The 18,925-nt window shown below is 43.4% G+C and overlaps 1 protein-coding gene across 1 annotated transcript; it reads right to left on the bottom strand.

The window, feature by feature from the left end:
* Positions 1-3,185: 3,185 nt before the first annotated feature.
* On the bottom strand, positions 3,186-18,462 carry kcnk12 (potassium channel, subfamily K, member 12). Its single transcript, XM_040177987.2, has 2 exons — positions 17,759-18,462; positions 3,186-5,711 (listed from the first exon to the last, which is right to left on the bottom strand). Exons 1-2 carry the CDS (start codon positions 18,096-18,098, stop codon positions 4,828-4,830), a joined length of 1,224 nt encoding a protein of 407 aa, XP_040033921.2. The 5' UTR covers positions 18,099-18,462; the 3' UTR covers positions 3,186-4,827.
* Between the last annotated feature and the right edge of the window lie 463 nt (positions 18,463-18,925).

The raw sequence follows: 18,925 nt of genomic DNA, 5'->3' as shown, positions 1-18,925 counted from the left end.
AGAACATTTCAATTATTAGTCATTCAATAACAATGAAGAAAAGAAATATCAGTAAATATCAGTGTTTAATGTTACCCTTGTTTCATAGATGTTTTAATTTTAATTAAATAAATATAAAAGTACAATCATTTGTATAAATGTGCAACTTGCAAACACAATATATTTGCAAACATTAACTGCAGGTTACAAGCAATTTGAGACACAGCAGGGTGTATAATTATGGTGATATTGATAGAGCCTAAAGGTCAATATATAACTGTGGATCACAGGCACCTAAAGTAAACTTATAAAATGAGATCTGAATTGTATTGTTTTTTAACAACCTTTACAAAAAGAAACCCATCAGTCTCACGTCCTGCAGATGTGGAAAACCAAACTCCAGATCAAAGCCAACGACGTGACTCCTCTAAAAGATCAGATGCGGCCAAGCAGAGAAGTGATACATCATTCTGTTACCAAACCACTCAGCTTTTCACCGCTTGTGCTCCGGCCAAATGAGTGGAGATACATTTTGTTCCTGAAACCAGTGGCTTTAACAGTCTCAAAATACAAAGGCAATCATGCAATCTTCCCCGGATGAATTCAGAGCAACCACAGTGTTCTGTGTCTGTGATCACAAAGAAATAACACCACCGACAGCCTCCGAGATTAACAACATCTCCAAGTCTCTGATTATTTCATAATGGGCCTTGTGATTGGCTATGGACCATGACATTTTAATGGGGCGATTTGACAGTCACAGTGTGCTTGACTACAGGGCAGATTTTCCAGTGTGAATACATTACATTATGTGTTGATTGGAATAAACGACGGCCGCCGCAATGAATCGAACAATTCAAGATTAAATGAACAAAAATGACTAAACTGACCACCATGCAGTGCTGTGATCCAAGTCCGCTGTGTTCACTCACATCATGTACTAACATTGTGGGCGTGAAAATGTTGCATTATTTTAATCAAATTTTTGTATGACAGGAACGTGACAGGAATTCATTCCACTGAAAGAAAAGTCAGTGTCATGACATTGGAGGGGCAGACCGCAGGTCCTGAGACCACCTGTCTCCTCTCACAGACGATCCAGAGGACAACAGCACAGTTAAAACCATTGCAATCAATGGAGATATGTTTTGCATGAAGCAAAAGGATTGTAATGTATTCCACACAAACTTTATATACTAAAATCTTTGAAATAAAGAACCTTTTTGTACAAGGACTAAAGTAAGACAATGGATTTCAAGCCACGCATGCATTTTAAATGAGCAAACATTACTCTAAATATTATAATATTCAGTGTCTTATAAGCTTTATGTATTTCAGTCTTGAGGGAAATACATTTTAATCGATATTGTGTATCGACGCACTTCTGGTGGACTTTTGTTTAAGGAAGCATTTAAGATAACATTAGTCCTTTAATTCTTAATTTCAGTCCTTTACACACCTATTTAAACACACAAATGCAAAAATACACACATGCTCCTTGCTAAGGATATGGTTATGGACACAATGCAGCCAGCTAGACCCCCAAAGGCTACTGGGGTATTAAATGATCAGTCAAAAATCATGAAAACTCTTCCATTCTAACCTGGGGCCTCGGAAGGAAAATTAAGGTTCAAATAGAGTATTATGGCAGTAAAACACCTCCCAATATGTTGACGCAGCGGGATTTATCATTGAATTTTACTCGATAATATGTAATTTGCCCATACTAATGTCCAAATGCCCTGGGGTTTGCCACTGCTATGCCCCCCCTGACACTGCTAGCTAAACCACATAATCCTAAAGCGTGTTTCTTGTAGTGGTAAATATGAAGATTTAAGCAGCATCGGGTCGTCTTAGCTTTGCATAAACATCTGGAACATATTTTACCTCTTGGATTTCTTAAACAAAATACAGTATAATTAGTTCATTAGTGATCCGGTAGACGCACTTGAGCCAGCTGGGTGTTACCTTAGCATTAAAATAAAGACTGTTAAGGAGGAACACCACACCGTCAGAGGTCCGACCGCCAGCGGGACAGTTGCCCCTCCTCCACCTCTCCCACATACTCCATCACCTCCACAGCTGGACTACAATCTTCGACAAGCCAGTAACTCATTGAGTCACCCAGCAACACTAAATAATACGCTGTTTGATGGGATTTTGTTTTTTAAACATTCTGGATCTGATATAATAGTACTGTTGAAAATCTATTTTAGATTTCCTCCCCCCGCAAACCTTCAGAGGAGATGACACAAAACATGTTACATGGAGCTTCCTCGCCCGCATGTTCAGTGAACACGTTGGGACCAACTGGAAAGGGAAAAAAGCCCTTCAGCCTTCAAAGACTTTGCTCCTGCGTGAGTAACTGTAATATTTACTTTGTCATCCAGAGGTCTGAGGTAGTCTTCAAACCACATTTGCACGTTTCCCAAGTCTTCTTCCTTTTTGGACTTTGACACTGCATGTCTGCTGTGTTGCACTGATCGGATTGTGATTACAGATGCCGTCAGAAAGAATCAATAAATAACTTTATTTATTTTATCCTGTTCAGTTGGTAAAAACACGCGCAGTAAAAAAGTATTTCAGTTAGTTAAGCTAACCAGCTACAGGTACATATTTATCTTGTAGTTGTAAGAGTGGCAACAATCTTCCCATTCAGCTTTCCCCCAAGAAATATATTATATATAATATCGCTATGTGTATTTTCCAAAACAGCAAACTATTTTTTTAAACATCTGGAAAAACGATTTTCACATTTACCCGTTGTATCCATGTGTTTGTGAGGGTATTGAAGTTCTGTATGGTGCATCTTAGTGCTCTGCAGACTGACTGTGAGACATTAGGCAATGACTTATTCAATTATCCACATGTACAAGCTATATGTAGAAAAATAGACTTTAAAGAGTCCTCTGTTTTATATACAGCTATCTTGTATGGCTTTACCACAACAACATGCAGGGAAAACTAAGGCAAGCCTGAAGATTTAACTACCTGAGTCATTTTCTCTATTCCTCTTGATGAGGCTGGGGAGTAAAGGAAATTATTCAGATCTATGTGTGCGAACAGGATGAGAATCAATAAAGAATAGATTCAAATCCAATTCACGCCGTATTGTAAAAGCGCTTTTTAAGACATTCCAATACTATATATGTATGTGTATCTACATGTATGGCATGTCTCATCATATTCACAGTGTTAGGGTGATGAGCATGAGGAGAGAGCCGAGATCTGTGGGAAATAGGAGGCTGGAGGGTTCTGTTAAGTGAATGCAGAGATGACAGAGAAAAAGAAGTGAAAGGCCAGGATTTTACATGGTGAAGATGGATGCCAAGAATAGTTAAGTACTTGGCTGAAATATATGTATTTTGATTGGCCATGCATTTGACACCACCTTCTCTACCTCCAGGCATCTCTACTGTGTTCTCCTCCTTCACCACTTAGCTAAACTATCAACGACTCCTTCTTTGTTGGCAGGTTGACAAAAATAATACACATATCACACGGCTATGACTCACACACGCCCTGGAAGAGATAGTTACCAGCAAACTAGGAGATTTATCATGTGGTCTGGTAGCACTGCATCCTCTGGAAACACCAGCTATCCAAACGTTGGCTGCACATTTACACCAAAACCGGGGAGAAGCGACTTGTGCAAGGCCTCTGGGTCACGCCGTGTTTCCCAGAAGAAAGCAAGGCTGCGAAGACGTATGAAAATAAATCAGAGCAACAGAATCATTCAGGGTTTTGTTTCCAACTCAAGCATCTGACACAGACCTGCCTACTTTCATTCCGTATTATTTAAATTACTGTACCTTCTGGATAAAACCATCCATTATTTGCGTCCTCTCCCTTTCACTTCAAACAAACATAAACCTACTCCTCATGTATTCAGTTTCCACAGAGACACTAGTCTACATTCTGCAGTCAAAGAGTAAATGATGCATTGCAAGCCGTTATAATTTTTTTTCTTCTCTTGCAGTAAGTTTAAAAAAATAGAAGCGAGAGTGGGAGTTGGGTGGTGCTTTCTTTTACCCTCCGAGTCAAAGTCTTTGGCCGCAGAAGCATTTTCCGGGCTGATAGGAAGGCCAGTTTCTCTCCCACAAAAAAATGGATTTCCATTTTTCAACCGTTCTCTCTTCTTTATCTTGAGCAATTGAAAATGACTCGTTTGCAGCCCATCAGTGCGGCGCACTGTAGAACCACCTGTCACTGCTGCCCTGTCACAATCAGCTACGTCACAGCCACGCTTAGCTGCCCCTCAATCACCACAGGGTAAAACATGCCTCGTGTAAAGACGGAAATGCAGTTTGCACAGTCAATGGAAGGTTTAGAAATGGTGCAAAAAATGCATGAGACGTGTAATGCATAGATCGGTATGTGCCATGTCATTCTGTGAACACAGTTGTCTCATTTATATCAGCATTCAATATGTACATTTAGATAAACTGTCCCAAAACAATGAAGATTGCATTGTATGCCGACCTCGGCTCTTTTTATAGCACATTTAAGTCGTACATTTCTGGTATATTGAGCATATGTAACAGACCTCGACACAACAACTGAAATTTCAGTGATTTGTTCTGGGTTTGGTTTGAGGTGAGTGCAATGAGGGATGGATGGTCCCCAAGTTTTGTTGACTTTGCGGTTCTCTCTTCATCATCAAACCATCACCACCACCACTTCTTGTACTTCCAACCAAAGCTATCCGACAAAAAATCCCATGTTTCAAGTATAACAAGTTACATCTAATCTCAGAAGCCTCATATCTTTTCACCGGTAATCGACCTCAGCGTTTGTTTCGCGGTGTGAGCATCAAGAGACCCCGTAGTGCCCGTTTGACTGCGTCCTCTACCTAGAGTTACTCGTCTCCGCCAGCCTGTTGTTCATGATGCCGAGCGCCCCCACCCCTCCAGAGAAGCCATTATGGCGGGAGCTGCCACAGACCGTCCTTGGATACCCATTGGCCGACTCGGACAGCTGCTTTTGCATGATGGCCAGCGACACCTTGTTAGAGGCTGCCAAGTCCTTCATAGAGATCATCTCGCCCGACAATCTGCGGCCCTCAGTATCACTATCGCCGGGCCCATCTGAGTCATGTGGGCGACCGTGGCGCCCCTTGGAGCCGGGGCGGATGGCATTGCGTCTGCCCAGGAGGACGTTGGCCTTATTGCAGCGCTGGCAAAACAAGCAGCTCATCTTCTCCAGAATCCAGTTGAGCACCTGCTTGATGACGATAGAGATGACGTTGAAGAGCGAGTAGATGCAGCACACGCCCATCAGCATGAAGAAGAAGTTGGCCACCCTGTAGAGGCCTTGGTGTCCGTAAGCCGCGCCCTGGCTGCTGACAAAATCCCCAAACCCGATGGTGCTGAAGGTGACAAAGCAGAAGTAGAGCGAGTCCAAGTAAGCCCAGCCCTCCACGGGGGTGTACATGGCGGACGCACAGCAGGAGATGGTGATGGCCGACAGGCCCAGGATCAGCATGACGTGGTAGACGGAAGGCTTCCAGCCGGGGAGGGAGTACGCCGAGAAGTCATGGCGGATCCCCGGCGGGAGCAGACCGCTGTTCCTGATTCGCCGCTCCCGCACGGCCTTCATCACCACGGCCAGCAGCGTGATGATGCGCTCAAGGAAGAGGTTGAAGAAGAGGATGGTGGCAGCGCAGCCCAGAAGCCCGTAAAAGATCAGGAACACTTTGCCGGCCACCGTCACGGGCGTTGTCATCCCAAAACCTGAAGGGACAGAGGAGAGATATCAGCCACTTCAGTCCCGTAACTGAGTCGACAACTTACACATAAGATAAGTTATATCTGTGATTATGAAACAAATCAAGCAATGCATGAAAGCAAAACATGAAATCCCAATATTGAGGTGCACAAGTAATGATAATGATATGGGATCATTTGAGAAACAGCAATGGTTTGCATTTCAAAATGAGCTGCATGTGGCATGCTCCATGTGAAGTGGAGAGATAATAAGGGAAAATAACAGAATTTGCACTTAGCCCAGTCACATGGTAGCTCTTTGTTCTTTGCAGCCAGCCAAGTTGAATACGGTATTTAATTTTGCAAGTTAGCCTAAAGGCTTTCTGCTAGGGAGAGGATTTCAGAATAGTCGTTAAAGTAGTATTAAGCAGTCTTAGTAGTATTATTACTAAGCAGTTTAAAGATAGACAAAGTTTGCCAAAAAACATCTATTGAAAAACATAAATTTAACTGTGTCTATTGTTGTTCTTATTATATATTCAGGAAATAAATAAAAAAAAAAACAAGGACATAGAGGCGAGAAGAATGCCAGCAATATGCTTAGGTAAGTCTTCTGAATATTCTTTGCTTCTCTGCTGTGTTGTTTGGCTTCCTGCGATCTTCCAATTAGACTGAGTGTCTAATTGGAAGCGGAGGAAGGGGTTACCAGAGGAGAGGCTGTTTGTGGATTCTGCCTCACATTGAAGGGGCACGTCTGTATCTCGAGGAGCATCTCAGGTGCAGCTCTGACTTTGCGGCTACAGTGTCTGACATTAATATTAGCTGATGGGTGCACTGTTTATTTGAGTAAAATCTTGTTTTTACTCCTGAAGATCACTGTGAAAAAGTTATTTTAGCATTATATTTGGTTACTTTGATGGTTCTACAGGGGCATTACTTAAACCTCATCCTATATACCCTATACTTAACCTTAACGTTGGCGTAACCTTAAATTTACCCTATAAAGTGTTTGTCCTAAAATGTAATTATTTCCATTACATTTATGTGCCCACAACACGGGTAAAACACACATACAAGCACACACCCTTGAACGCACAGACGCACACACAAACGCACAGACACAGTGTCATTCCCCTCCTCCACAAGACAGCAGATGGTATATTTGTCAACGAATCAAATCGTGCTGAAATATCAACCAGTTCACTTCCAGGCCAAGGTTAATTGATTGTTCCATCATGGCTACCGTCCATTTCAGAGCATTAGGGCCGAGTTTTTTCCCCCTTTTTTCCCCAACCATCCATGTCAGGTAATAAATTACATCAATATCTGGACAATACTTCCTTTATGATACCCAAAATGGCTTTTCTGACCTTATCTCTCGCCATGAAAACCACTCTCCTGTGGGTTTGCTGTTGACACGCCAGGTCATTTAGATCAACACTGATTGATACAGATTGTTTTATAGAGACGATGGGGAATGACCGTACACACACAGACATGTACGTGTGCAGGCTTCATACGGTACGCTGAATGACCTGGTTTTGTCCAAGATGGGGGCAAAGTTCAGTAACAAACAATGAGGGACAGTTAGGTGACTGGAAGGTGATGTGATTATCCAAATAAAGCCCTTCAGTGAAATCCTATTTCAGTGTTGCATGGTTAATTAATTAGCGGACCAAGTCTTTTTAACCCAACTGAACAATTGGGGAACCAGATTACATCTTCCAAAGGCGCACAGAGACAGTCTTCTGCACCGACTCATTACCAAGTAAATTGCCTTAGAGAGGGAAAGTCACCAGGCATTGATTCGGTGTAGCATTTCAGAGCCATTACTCAAGATGCATTAGGGAAAACAGAGCAATAATAGAAAGCAACGAATGGACAAGACCAAACACTGTGTGACTTCACACAGAAAGACGAGAGTTTAACTCCTAATAGTTACTAATTTTCCAATCCACACCAGTGATCCTGCTGCTGACCTCAGTTTAATCTTTCCACTGTGTCCGGGCAAGATGAGTCATTTCATTCGGCAGGATTTGATAATGCAGGAAATCATAAGTGCTAATCCAATTAAATGTTACGCTCTAATGATGCTTACACACATCATCTTACAATAGGGCGTCAACCAGAAGAAACGTTATGGAAATAGTGCCATTTGTATCTATTAATTAGCAGTTTTAAGAGAAGAAGAAGAAGAAGAAAAAGAAGAAAAAGACTGCTCTAATCCGTTATCACACTGCGGGGAGATGAATATAGATAGTTAGTGGCTTGCAGGGATTTGAAGGTTAAAGTGAGCTTTTACCGCCAGCCGTTTAAATCACATGTACTCAGGAGTAATCATACAGCCGACACTAAATAGTCTAAATAGCTCCTGTTACAGCCCAAGGGCAAATTACTTTGGTCAATTAAGTTGTGTATTGAAGTCAGGAAACATACAAAGAGTACAAACTACTTTGAATGTTACTAATCGAAGTACTGATGTTCTCTGCATTTGATTTGCACTCAGTAGACCACTCGCCTCTTACAAGCAATCAATCATCAGATGTTTACACATAAGAAAAAGACACCCGTTTTAAATCTTTAACTCTCAGAAGGTCCCTCTTTATCTCAATAATCTGAAACACTAAAGCAGCTATTAAATCAAATCTTAAAAGATGCAATAAAGATCATGGACAGGGCACGGACAAAAAAAAGACAACTCCAATTAAGCTCTGTGTCTGGGTAGGTAAAAAAGTAAGTGTCATAAATAAAAAGCCACAATATGTGAGAAAATCTAATCACCTTAAGTGCCTGTTGGTTCTTTGTGGGATTGATTCAAAATGAACAACATTCGCCATGTTACTAGTAATTAAGTGTAACAGTTGTGCCTCATTTGAAGGTTCTGTTAACCTTATTCGATCTGCACATGGCTTCTGTGTCACCTGCATACATGGAGGTGGCATCAGCGCTAAGGTCACTAACAGAGCTCACAACAGCAACGATGGCAACAGAGCCAACAGAGCGACCAAAAACAATAACAGAGAGCGCGTGTCGTCACCCCACAACATTTCACAGCACATAGTTGTTCGCTGCATATTCACGTTCCGTATGTCGTACGTTTAATAGATTTTGGTCAGCATTCAAGCTTGCACACGGAATGCGGGACATCCAGCCTTGGCTACGCAGAAAAGGCATTTCAGTGTGACCTTTGCATGGCATTTTCTTATCAATTTATCAGACAAATTGAATATAATATTTAACAATCTATTTAAGCAATACGGTACGAGAGGCTGTACTTTATCGTCCAGTAATGGTAACATTAATAACAGTTAAATTGCTTGAATAAAGATGAATCTCTTTTATAATTTGTGGCATGTAGAGTAGAGTCCTTGCTGTCACAGCTCATCTATGCGCTGTTGGCAGAGACAAATTGACCCCTTTTGCAAAACAAAGTGTCCTAAAAAAGACATATTGATTCACTTTCCTGGAAAATGGCCTCACAAGGCCAACTATAATTAAGGACCACATTTCCATCATGTTGGAAATGTCTGCTAGTTAAATCAGCTGATAATTGATGCAAAATCAGGACCTTCTGAACTAATCTGAAAAAAGACAAGAGGAATATAGATGGGGCCAAAGCCTTTAATGGATACACGCATGAGAATAAAAGGTTCCTGAATGAAGGACGTAGGCTGTACATTCAGCTGCCTTCCAGTATCGAATCTGAAGGTCACCGTGTGTCATTAAGGACGACAGCCCCCCACTTACAACTCCCACGGGGCTTCAAAATGGACCCAAAGATTAATTTAGCCCCTGTTATGCAAAGCTAAACTCAACCTCGGCCTCCTCCTTCCTTCCCATGTCCCCAATTATGAAAGCTTAAACGCGAGCCCCAAGTCAAACTAACTGCATCCCACTAGTGGGAATACGCTTAAATTGGCCTGATAGGAGCGGCAGCACAAAGCGCCACGTTCCTCTTATGGCTGTGTTTCTGTGACGAATAGGAAATTATTTGTCATGGGGGGCCGAGCGGGGGTCTGCGGAGAGGAGGCAGCAACATGGCCAGACCTGAGACATCAACACAACATTTACTGAGAAGCTGCCAGGGTTACTGGCAGACTGGATAATAATAGAAACACTCGCACGATCCTGCCAGTTTTACAGAAATCACAGGATAGAAAAGGTCACATACATCATTGATATGCAGCTATGTTGTTTATATCAGAGCACAATGTAAACAGGTCATATTTATAAAACACCCAAAGCCCAATATATCTATGTGCCCCCGAGGTAAGAGAATGTGGCTTTGAATTTAGCACCACACACAGGACAGGCGCTATGTTGAGCTGTTCTGTGTGTCAAGGCTTCCCTAATAAGTGTTTCGTGTTCCTTGTGTTCCACACGGCTGTGCAATGATTGGAAATAAGGGACTGAGGTGACACTTAGAACTTGTAAAAGCAAAGTCGGAACAGATATCAATTACGAGAGAACGAGTAACAAGATAACCTTCGCAGTAAAACACAATTTACAATACCTTCTTCCACAGATTTTGTAATTTGTTTGCCTCTTCCATAACTGAAACGAGTCTGGTGTTTTAAATTGTATCTCAGTCCTTAATTCCCTGGCGAGAGAGCCTGGAGGATTGATAGCCCCGCCTCTGTCTGTATTGATTTATTGTAAAAAGAAAAAAAGAAATATTGCATTGTCTTTGAATCTGTGCCAACATTTATTATTTTTCTCTTCATTCTTCGATCTTTATTTTTATCTTCACAGGGTTTAAAAAGAACTCGAATGACTCAGACATGCCCGGCGTCCCATATTGTGCACTTTATAGGAGTCGGGGCTTCAATAAGCAGAATGACGGCGTCGTCGTCCACCGGTAAAGGGCAACGCAGATTTTGTCCTTTCATGTGACTGAGGAGTCATGCTCTCATCAGATTAATAGCTTCTCCATGAATGATCTAAAGGCTGAATGTCCTTGTGTTTCCCAGTGTCTTGCTCTGAATGCAGAGTCAATGTTTGAGTAAAAGCTTAGCCACATAAAGCCCTCTTGTATTATTCCAAAAAGTAAACACAGCTGTGCAGGTGGGGCTTCGGGAAACACTATAACCCTCAGATCAGAGCGATAAGCCAGGTTCAACATAATAGATAATACAGATTTGTGGCACATATAGTGTCATGGTATCGCTACATTAAATGAACTGTACGTCTTCAGATCATGTGTTCCATTACAGGAAAACGGTAAAATCAGCTGGAACAGATATTGAATTGAATGTTTTTTCATCACTGAGAAAGTAAAAGCGCAAGTTCCTCAAATTTAAGGCCGAGCAAAGTTCTAAAACCCAGCTGCTAAGTGAGCGAGAGCTGCAATAAGGACCATGGATAGGGCATGGAAAAAATCACAGCGCGCTGTCTCAGAGAAACAAAGAGGCGACGCTCTGTTGCTCACAATTAAATCATGCTTTACTTTCTATTTACCAAATGTATCTGAGACTCGGGACGTCAGCCCGGAGGTAGCTGCATTGTTCATGAATGTTGGCATGATGACATAAAACATCGCTTTCGCTATGTGTGATCTGTTAAATAATGGATGACCATTATTTGATGATTGATATTTGTGCCAAATGAAAGTGTCCAAGTAGCAAGAGGCTGATTGTTTGAGAAGTACATCTGTTTCGGGAACGATTTAACTTCCTCCGCTTCTTGGCAGTTGATCTTCACTGTGTGTTCACTGAGAATCTCAAGACGGTTTTGCTGAAATAAAGGAAGGGATCAAGAGAGCTCTTTCCTCTAATCCAAACAGATTGTGTGAAAAACCCAACGTGATTGGAACGGCATATGGTCCCATTCTAGACGAGCATTGGTGTTTGAATTTGAATTTCTCTCCAAGGCAGATGTGTAATAGACAATCGCCGTGGCTACGACCAGAATGTGGCCCGGGATCTCGAGCTCCACGGACGACACCATCTTGTAATTCAATCATCTTTATGATTCAAGGTCAATCATTCACGAGTAACGCTGCTATTGGGTTTTGACCAAAAGGAATGTGATTTTGTCTCAAATTGTAAATTGAACTTGTGCTGCAGTGAATATTATTTCAGAATGCTGCTTGCATGTAAGCAGTTAAACGTCCTCGCGCGTCTCTCCGCTTTGCACAAGGAGCCGCTCCTTCGCACAATGAGACGGATGGACGGCTGCCAAATCGTTCTGTTTGTCGACCTGCTGATAGCTTATTTCCATTTAAACCTATTAAAGATGAACCGAGATGCAGATAAATGTTCTGCTGGTGCAGAAGTAAAATCTAATGTGCAATGTATGGCAACCTTTTTACTGGGGTTTCACTGCCGACCAACACAAAAGTTTCAAGAGAGCAACATTTCTGCTTACGGGATAAGTTTAAACTCTCACAACTGTGCGTCAGCATTGACGTCAGCACCAGTGCAAACTTGGTTGTCGGAGAAACTGATGATAGTCAAATATTAATACCCGAATAGGATTTACAATGTCTGTTGAAGTTATCCCTGATAGGAAGCAGTGCTGAGCACTGCAGGGTGTAAAGAGCACACAGAGTTTATTGTCTCTTTACGTCGGCCGGTGCAAAAGAGCAGAATCGGTGAAATGCTAAACAGTTTGGGAGGAGAAAGCCCAGTTATTCTGCTGCGCCCTCTAAATTGATCTGGGTATCACTCGGCCATGATCGTTTGAGTTTGTGAGTTACTGTACGTAGGCGAATGTCAGGGCAGATTTATGACCCGCTGTGACAGAGTGCAGAGGTGTGTACAGCCGTGCTGTACGGCTGCAGTTAAGATGGGGATTTATTGAAGTCAATCCCTCACAGCAAGTTTGCCCTACACACACACACACACACACACACACACACACACACACACACACACACACACACCACACTACACATCAGAAAGCACGCAGTGAGGCAAGAAACTCGGCGAGAGGCAGAATCAGTAGGATGAAATGTATTTCAAGCAGCTGTGTCATCTGGAGAATAATATTCTTATTTTTCCACTGAAGTCAGGCAATCTGAGTGGCTGATTATCAATTTAAAAGTTACAAAGAAAATTGTAAACATGAGTTACGGGCCAAATCATTTTCAAGTCTTCTTTGAGATAGCGTGGTTCCTTTTGGTTGCACAACCTATATGGCAACTAATAAAATGCGAACTTGAGGCTTCCACAGCAGTCCACAAACCAATAAGAGATGTCATGGTCCACCATTATGTCCCAGACCATCGATGGTTGTTGGCCCTATCTATGGTTTCAGCAATGTTAATCCAAAAAGAAATTTGCCATATTGCACGTCAACACGATCGCATTAGACGGACAGATTTATGCAGCGGCAGTTTGGCTCCACTTCCTCTTTGGGGACCCAGTTTTTGTGCTGAGCATCCGGACTGCACACAGTCCAAAGGGACCTCCAGTGCCTTTCATGTCACTGAAGCTCCTGTGTTTTCCATTTTTAACAGTGACATTTCCTCTGAGTCTGTGATTTCACAGAGCAGCCTGGAGATCTAAAGGGAAGAGAGGGGAGGTGAGGAACAGAGAGTCATACTGACCGGCTTCAAATGGTTCCGTAAAATAAACCGCAGTGATCTTCCCCTCATTATGTAAAGGGATGCTTGTATGTTATGAGCAGACTATTTTTTAACACAATTGCAATGTTGCGCTGCAGTAACTCACTGTATAAGGAGATCAAAATGACTGACTGAATGGATCCAAGTCAGTGAGGGGCATTGGAATGAGTCAGATGTGAGAAGGATGTTAGACAGGAGTCCACACGTGTTGGGCGGTGAACCAGTGCTAAACCGAGAGACAGACAAGAATGAACTTCGCTGTGCATCGAAGAATACGATTACCCAGACTTCAAACTCTTCCCGCCCACCTCCCTAAGCACACTCATAACATACACCAACAGCAGCAACAAAACAGATGTTGTTTTTTCTTCGGCCAGCGAGGCAGCACGGAGCGCTTCATCCAAATACAAGCATGAGATCAAAGACAAAACGCCGCCAGGAATTCACAGAGTCCGTCATGTGACATTTCGAACCGCATAAATGCCAAATGCATGCTTTGCCAGTCTGAGGTGATATTGTCTTGGAACCTCGGAGACTCGATATTTGATTTGAAGCATCATCCAGATTGGCTCTGGTCATACAAGCGTGTAATAATCCTCAGCGACATTGTGATCTGCCCATTTTTAAATTGGCACGAGAACACGAGGAAGACAACGCTAAACTAAGGCATTAGGCTTGACTGTTTAGAATCATAATGAGGGAGAGGACAAGGGCAATTAAAATTTTCGAAGGCATTTTGTCTGATGACACAAGAAGCTTGCCGTTTTCTTCAGATATTTCTTAATCCCAACATATTCACTTTAGGGACCAGAAATAGTGTCCGAATGCATTTTGTCAATGCAAATCAATGCTAATTGCAAAAAAAATAACGTGTTTGATCGGTCTTAAAGGCATGTGCATGTCCTCTCTGGCCACATCGTTTGCTCATTAAAAGTACTTTGTAGTCTCTCTGCTGAACATCTAACATCTGCATCTGCATCTGCATCGTATCGAGGTTCACTAGATTCAGCAGATGCTGCGGCTTCACTGTGGGGTACCACGGATTTCCCTGATGTGGGAGCTAAACAGTGTAATCAAATCTTGCACATGTACTCTATATTCTAGACCTAACTGGGTAAAGTTTGTGTCTTGGATTTTATAGTAATATGTTAACTTTTTATTGTATTTATATCTCAAAAGTGCTCTTTTACACTATTTGATTTGGCTCCATTTAAACGGATGTTACAACGAATTGGGAACTGAGTTTATAAAAAACGTACATATACGAACCTGATGATGTTGCTTTGGGATGACGTCAAACTAGACTACTGTTTGACAGACTCACTCCTCCAACTCGGCCCATTTATTTCAGAACCGAATGCAAAAATCCAGCCACAGGTGAACGACCTGTACAAATCTTGCTGGCGTAAAAGCTATATGTTTATGAATTTTGTACAATATAATGTTATAGAACTGGTTATAAAACAGTGACAATGTAATGGTGGTGCCTTTATATCTAAACCAAACTAATGCTGTCTGCTGTAAAACCAAAACGATGTGCTGAAATATGCTACTAAGAGCTGTGGAGCTGAGCAGAAAAGAAATTTAGCTGATAATTCTTCTGATTTGGTCACTTTGAATGACTCCTTTAACATTACACATGGTCTTTTTGATTGATTGTTAATATACAAATTTAAGTAGGGATTTAAGCAACAATCTTTTTTAATGCAACCTGATGTGACGCATCAAACGTACAAAAACAAATAACTTTAAATTGCTCTAACATGTCTCTTGGTGCCAATATAAACCCCCATTAGCCTAATGGGGCCACTCTGATTAAAATATTGAATAGAGAGCCTATCATCTTGCTGTAGCAAGAGATGTTTATCTTCCCTCAACTCCACTGACATGTAACCTAATTTTGCAAGCTGTGGACTACATGGAGGTTAAATCAGTCCTCATTTGCATGAAAGTCTCTATTGTGCAGTTTTTTCAACTCCTATCTGCATTGTCTGCCTTTGTGACTTCTCAGAGTGGGTGGATGTAAGTGTGATGGAGCTGGAAGCCACAGTGACTGCCAGAGGCAAAGACAGGCAGGACAGAGTCCATCTCCTGAAATAAATATCACTGAATATTATAATTGCAGAACAACTAACTGCTCTAACTGGCCCTCAACAAGTTAAAATTCGTAAATCAGACAGCACACTCGATCCCCAGACAAGTATTGCCCCTCTGAGCACTTCAAAGTGTCCAAAGTATTTCTCAAAAATCTCCCCCAAGCAACTTACAAGGAGACCTAGAGGCCCACTAACTGCTACAGAGAGCTGCCCTAATTGGCAGTTGGCAGCTATCAATCAGCCCTGAGGTTTATGAATAGCTTTGCTATTGATAGAAATTCTGTTTAAGGAGCAGACTCGTGTGCCCTCTTCATTGCGCATGCAAACATTAAAGCTGCGTCTGAAAATGTAGGGCAGGACAAAAAACAAAAACAGAGTTGGATGCAGACAAACAGAAACTCCTCAAAGCAGAGATGAGGGTCCACGGCTCAGTGAGGCGGCACATGGACAGAGTGGAGTTTTGAGCTAGATGCTGATGTTAACATGTGAAAATGGCCATAAAGACAATGCTGATACAATACTGTTAATGTTTACCCATGGATGCACTATACCGCACTGAAAGATGACACCCACTCACCCGTAACTGCCCAAAAGGTTGCCTATCAACATTGGATTGACAACATGCAAATAGCAATGGCTTTTCATTTTAATTAGCATTAAAGCATTTGTTTTGTTGGTATTTGGTCATAAATCAAAGCGTTGAACAATTGAAGTTCCCTTTCTAATTTCAAATGTCAACCAACCAACAGATTAATATTACCACCCAGAGAGCCACGCCAACACGTGGCTAAAGGTTGCTGAGGAAGATCCTGTGAAATGAGGGAAACATCATGAGTAAACCTTGTGACGAGGTTCTCTGAAAGCGGATGCATCATTTTGTGACAGAAGTTTACGCTGCACGTTAGGGGACAAATGGCTGGTGAATGTGGCCAAAACTTTTGGCAAACAATCCCCCGAAGGGACCATGGATTCCCTTTTGTTCTTCAATTAATCAAAGTGATACTGTGGAGGCACATCGAGGGGAGCGCAGAGATGATTTCCACCCGCTGCCACAGCACGGAGGCTGGAAGTGTTAACGAGGAATGTCTGGAGTGCACAGGGTGATACCACTCTGAAGTGTGTGGGGAGCCCCCCAAATCCCTTTGTGGGATGGAGATCATAGCGAGATGGAAATCTAGACAGAAATCCATGCAAGCACATGAAAACGACAAATACTGTAGAAAGCCTCCCCCTCACAACGAGTCGGTTTAAATGATCTTGCTTGACATGACCACTGGAGCACGAGAGGATTTCAACCTGAGACATGTGCACAAACACCAGCCGCTGCGGGTCCCTTCTGTGACTCGGCGAGCTGCGAGCGAGGGGCTCCCTGAGAGCGCTGAATTTGTGTATCTGAGAGGAGGAGGTTGAGGAGACAGTAGCTCTCGCGACAGGCCTTTACAATTAATAAACTTCTGACAGGTTTCCTGCTCGTATGGATCCAATTCTCCCTGTGCACGCGTGCAAAGCCGCCAGCTTCCCTAATCGCTCTCCTCGCTCATGTTTTCAATTATTAGGAGGCGCCGGAGGTATCACAGCGCACATATATGTTTGTTTGTGTGTGTTAAGGGCAAGGTCGGAAAATAGAGAGCAGCTGTCACCACAAACTAAACTAGACTATAGTGTTTGCTTGTTCACCCGTTTACACTCACTCTCTCACCCTGTTTGTGTGGCTCCTTTCTAACCACCAGGGTGGAGGGAGCAGAGGCGTTGGAGTCATCAGGCATGCAGCGCACCTCTCCGTTGGCCCTCGGGGTGCCCTGCGAGGCACACTTGCTCTTTTCTGACCTATCGCACGAGTAAATGTTAAATGAGGGGGAGCAGCCGGTGCTTCTCATTGACATTCCTGCATGTTTGAATGGCCATTCGGCAAGAAAAAAAAAAGACTGCACCCATGGGTGCTGTCCTATAACAAGGGATGAGTGTGCCATTCCTGGCAGGCGAGTCAGATGTCGCCCCCCGTTGCCAAAGTCCCTCACAGCCAAAATGTAACACATGACTGGAAAATAACCCAAAATGATAATCTGTTATTCTGTGTGTGAGCCAGTGGAAAGATAGCAGCCTGCAGGGATGGGAGCTCCTTTTGATGTCCAGACACTCAGTAATGGTATTATTATTTAACAAGCAAAGGCCATATAAACACTGCACATTATCCAACTTATTTGTCTTGAGCTTTCCAATAGGTCCCAAATGTGTTCAGTATTTAACTTCCCATATACCCCCTACATCGATCCAACAACTACTGACTTAAGGTGTGAACTGATTTGCACTGTGCTGCTTTTAAGGCTCTAAATGAGCCTGGACATAGTTTTACATGGCATGATGTTTCTCCACAACCGAATGGACGCAGAGCGAATGCATAGATCACCCACCTATAGTCGACACCACAGTTCCAACAAAATAAAAAGCCCCAGTAAAATCCCATCGTGGCCTCAGGGCATCGGCCCGGATCCCGGCGGCGATGGCGGCCTCGTACTCCCGCAGGAAGGAGTTGAGGTCCCGCAGGCTGATGTTGAAGGTCTCGCTGAAGTTGAGGAGCGTCCCGTTCCAGCGGCCGTGAGCCCGCAGCTCCGACGGCCTCTCGATGGCCGAGAAGACCGCGGCGCCACACAGCAAGTACAGCACGATGAGGGCGGCGAGCAGCGCGAAGCGGCCGTTGTCCTCGTTGAGGTGCAGGGAGCGGCAGCCTTGCAGTCGCTGGCCAGGCATCATCCGAATTTCAGCACCACGCGCGCGTCGGACAGCGACAAGCTCCACATCGGAGACGGCATTCACTCGTCCGCGGGTTTCCTCTGGAAGTCACCGCCTGGCACCCTCTCTGCACTTCTCCTGTCTGCAACATCTCCCCCACTCAGCCCGTCACGTTGTCCCATTGTAGTTGCGAAGTGGTTTAAATTGCCGCTGAGAGAGTGAGAAAAAACGCCCCGCCTGGGGATGGAAGTGTGGAGAACCACGAAAGAGTTCTTGGGAAAAGCTGCATTGAGTCATGATGGGTACATTCTCTCCTACAGTTGTGGCAATGCAGTTGACGTGGAAGTAGACTGCAGCTGAACGCTTGTGTGTGCATGCAGCACTAGAGTAGTATCATCTGGGTCCGGCTGCACCAAATTGGTCTTACACGAGGAAGAAACAAAAGAAAAGACACAATGACGCTCGAAATTCTGCAGGTTCGAGCGGATTCGCGACCCGAGGCAAAAGCCCGCTCTTAAATAAAGTCATCCATCATCCGGCTTGCTGGGGCTGGAGAAGTGCGGAGCTGCTTGAGCTTTCATGTGGAGCCTTTACAGGCACGTTGCATGCGTATATGCACCAATGCATATGTCAAAATCTCCACTCTCCGCTACCAATCTGGGACTATAGAATCCCGCCGCAGCAGAAGAAGGACAGCAGATTTGTGGCGTGCAGGTTGCGCCGTCGGCTAAATGAGTGTCCTCGTGCGCCCTTATTGAGTGAAAGCATTTACATTTTCACTCCAGTGCAGCGGTGGTAACTCGTTCCATGCGCACTGAGGACGCTCCGCTCATTCAACTCTTTCTCAC

This window comes from Gasterosteus aculeatus, chromosome 6, assembly GCF_964276395.1.
Source record: "Gasterosteus aculeatus chromosome 6, fGasAcu3.hap1.1, whole genome shotgun sequence".
NCBI lineage: Eukaryota > Metazoa > Chordata > Actinopteri > Perciformes > Gasterosteidae > Gasterosteus > Gasterosteus aculeatus.
The sequence above is the reverse complement of the archived record's forward strand: the minus strand, read 5'-3'. Positions and strand labels throughout refer to the sequence as shown.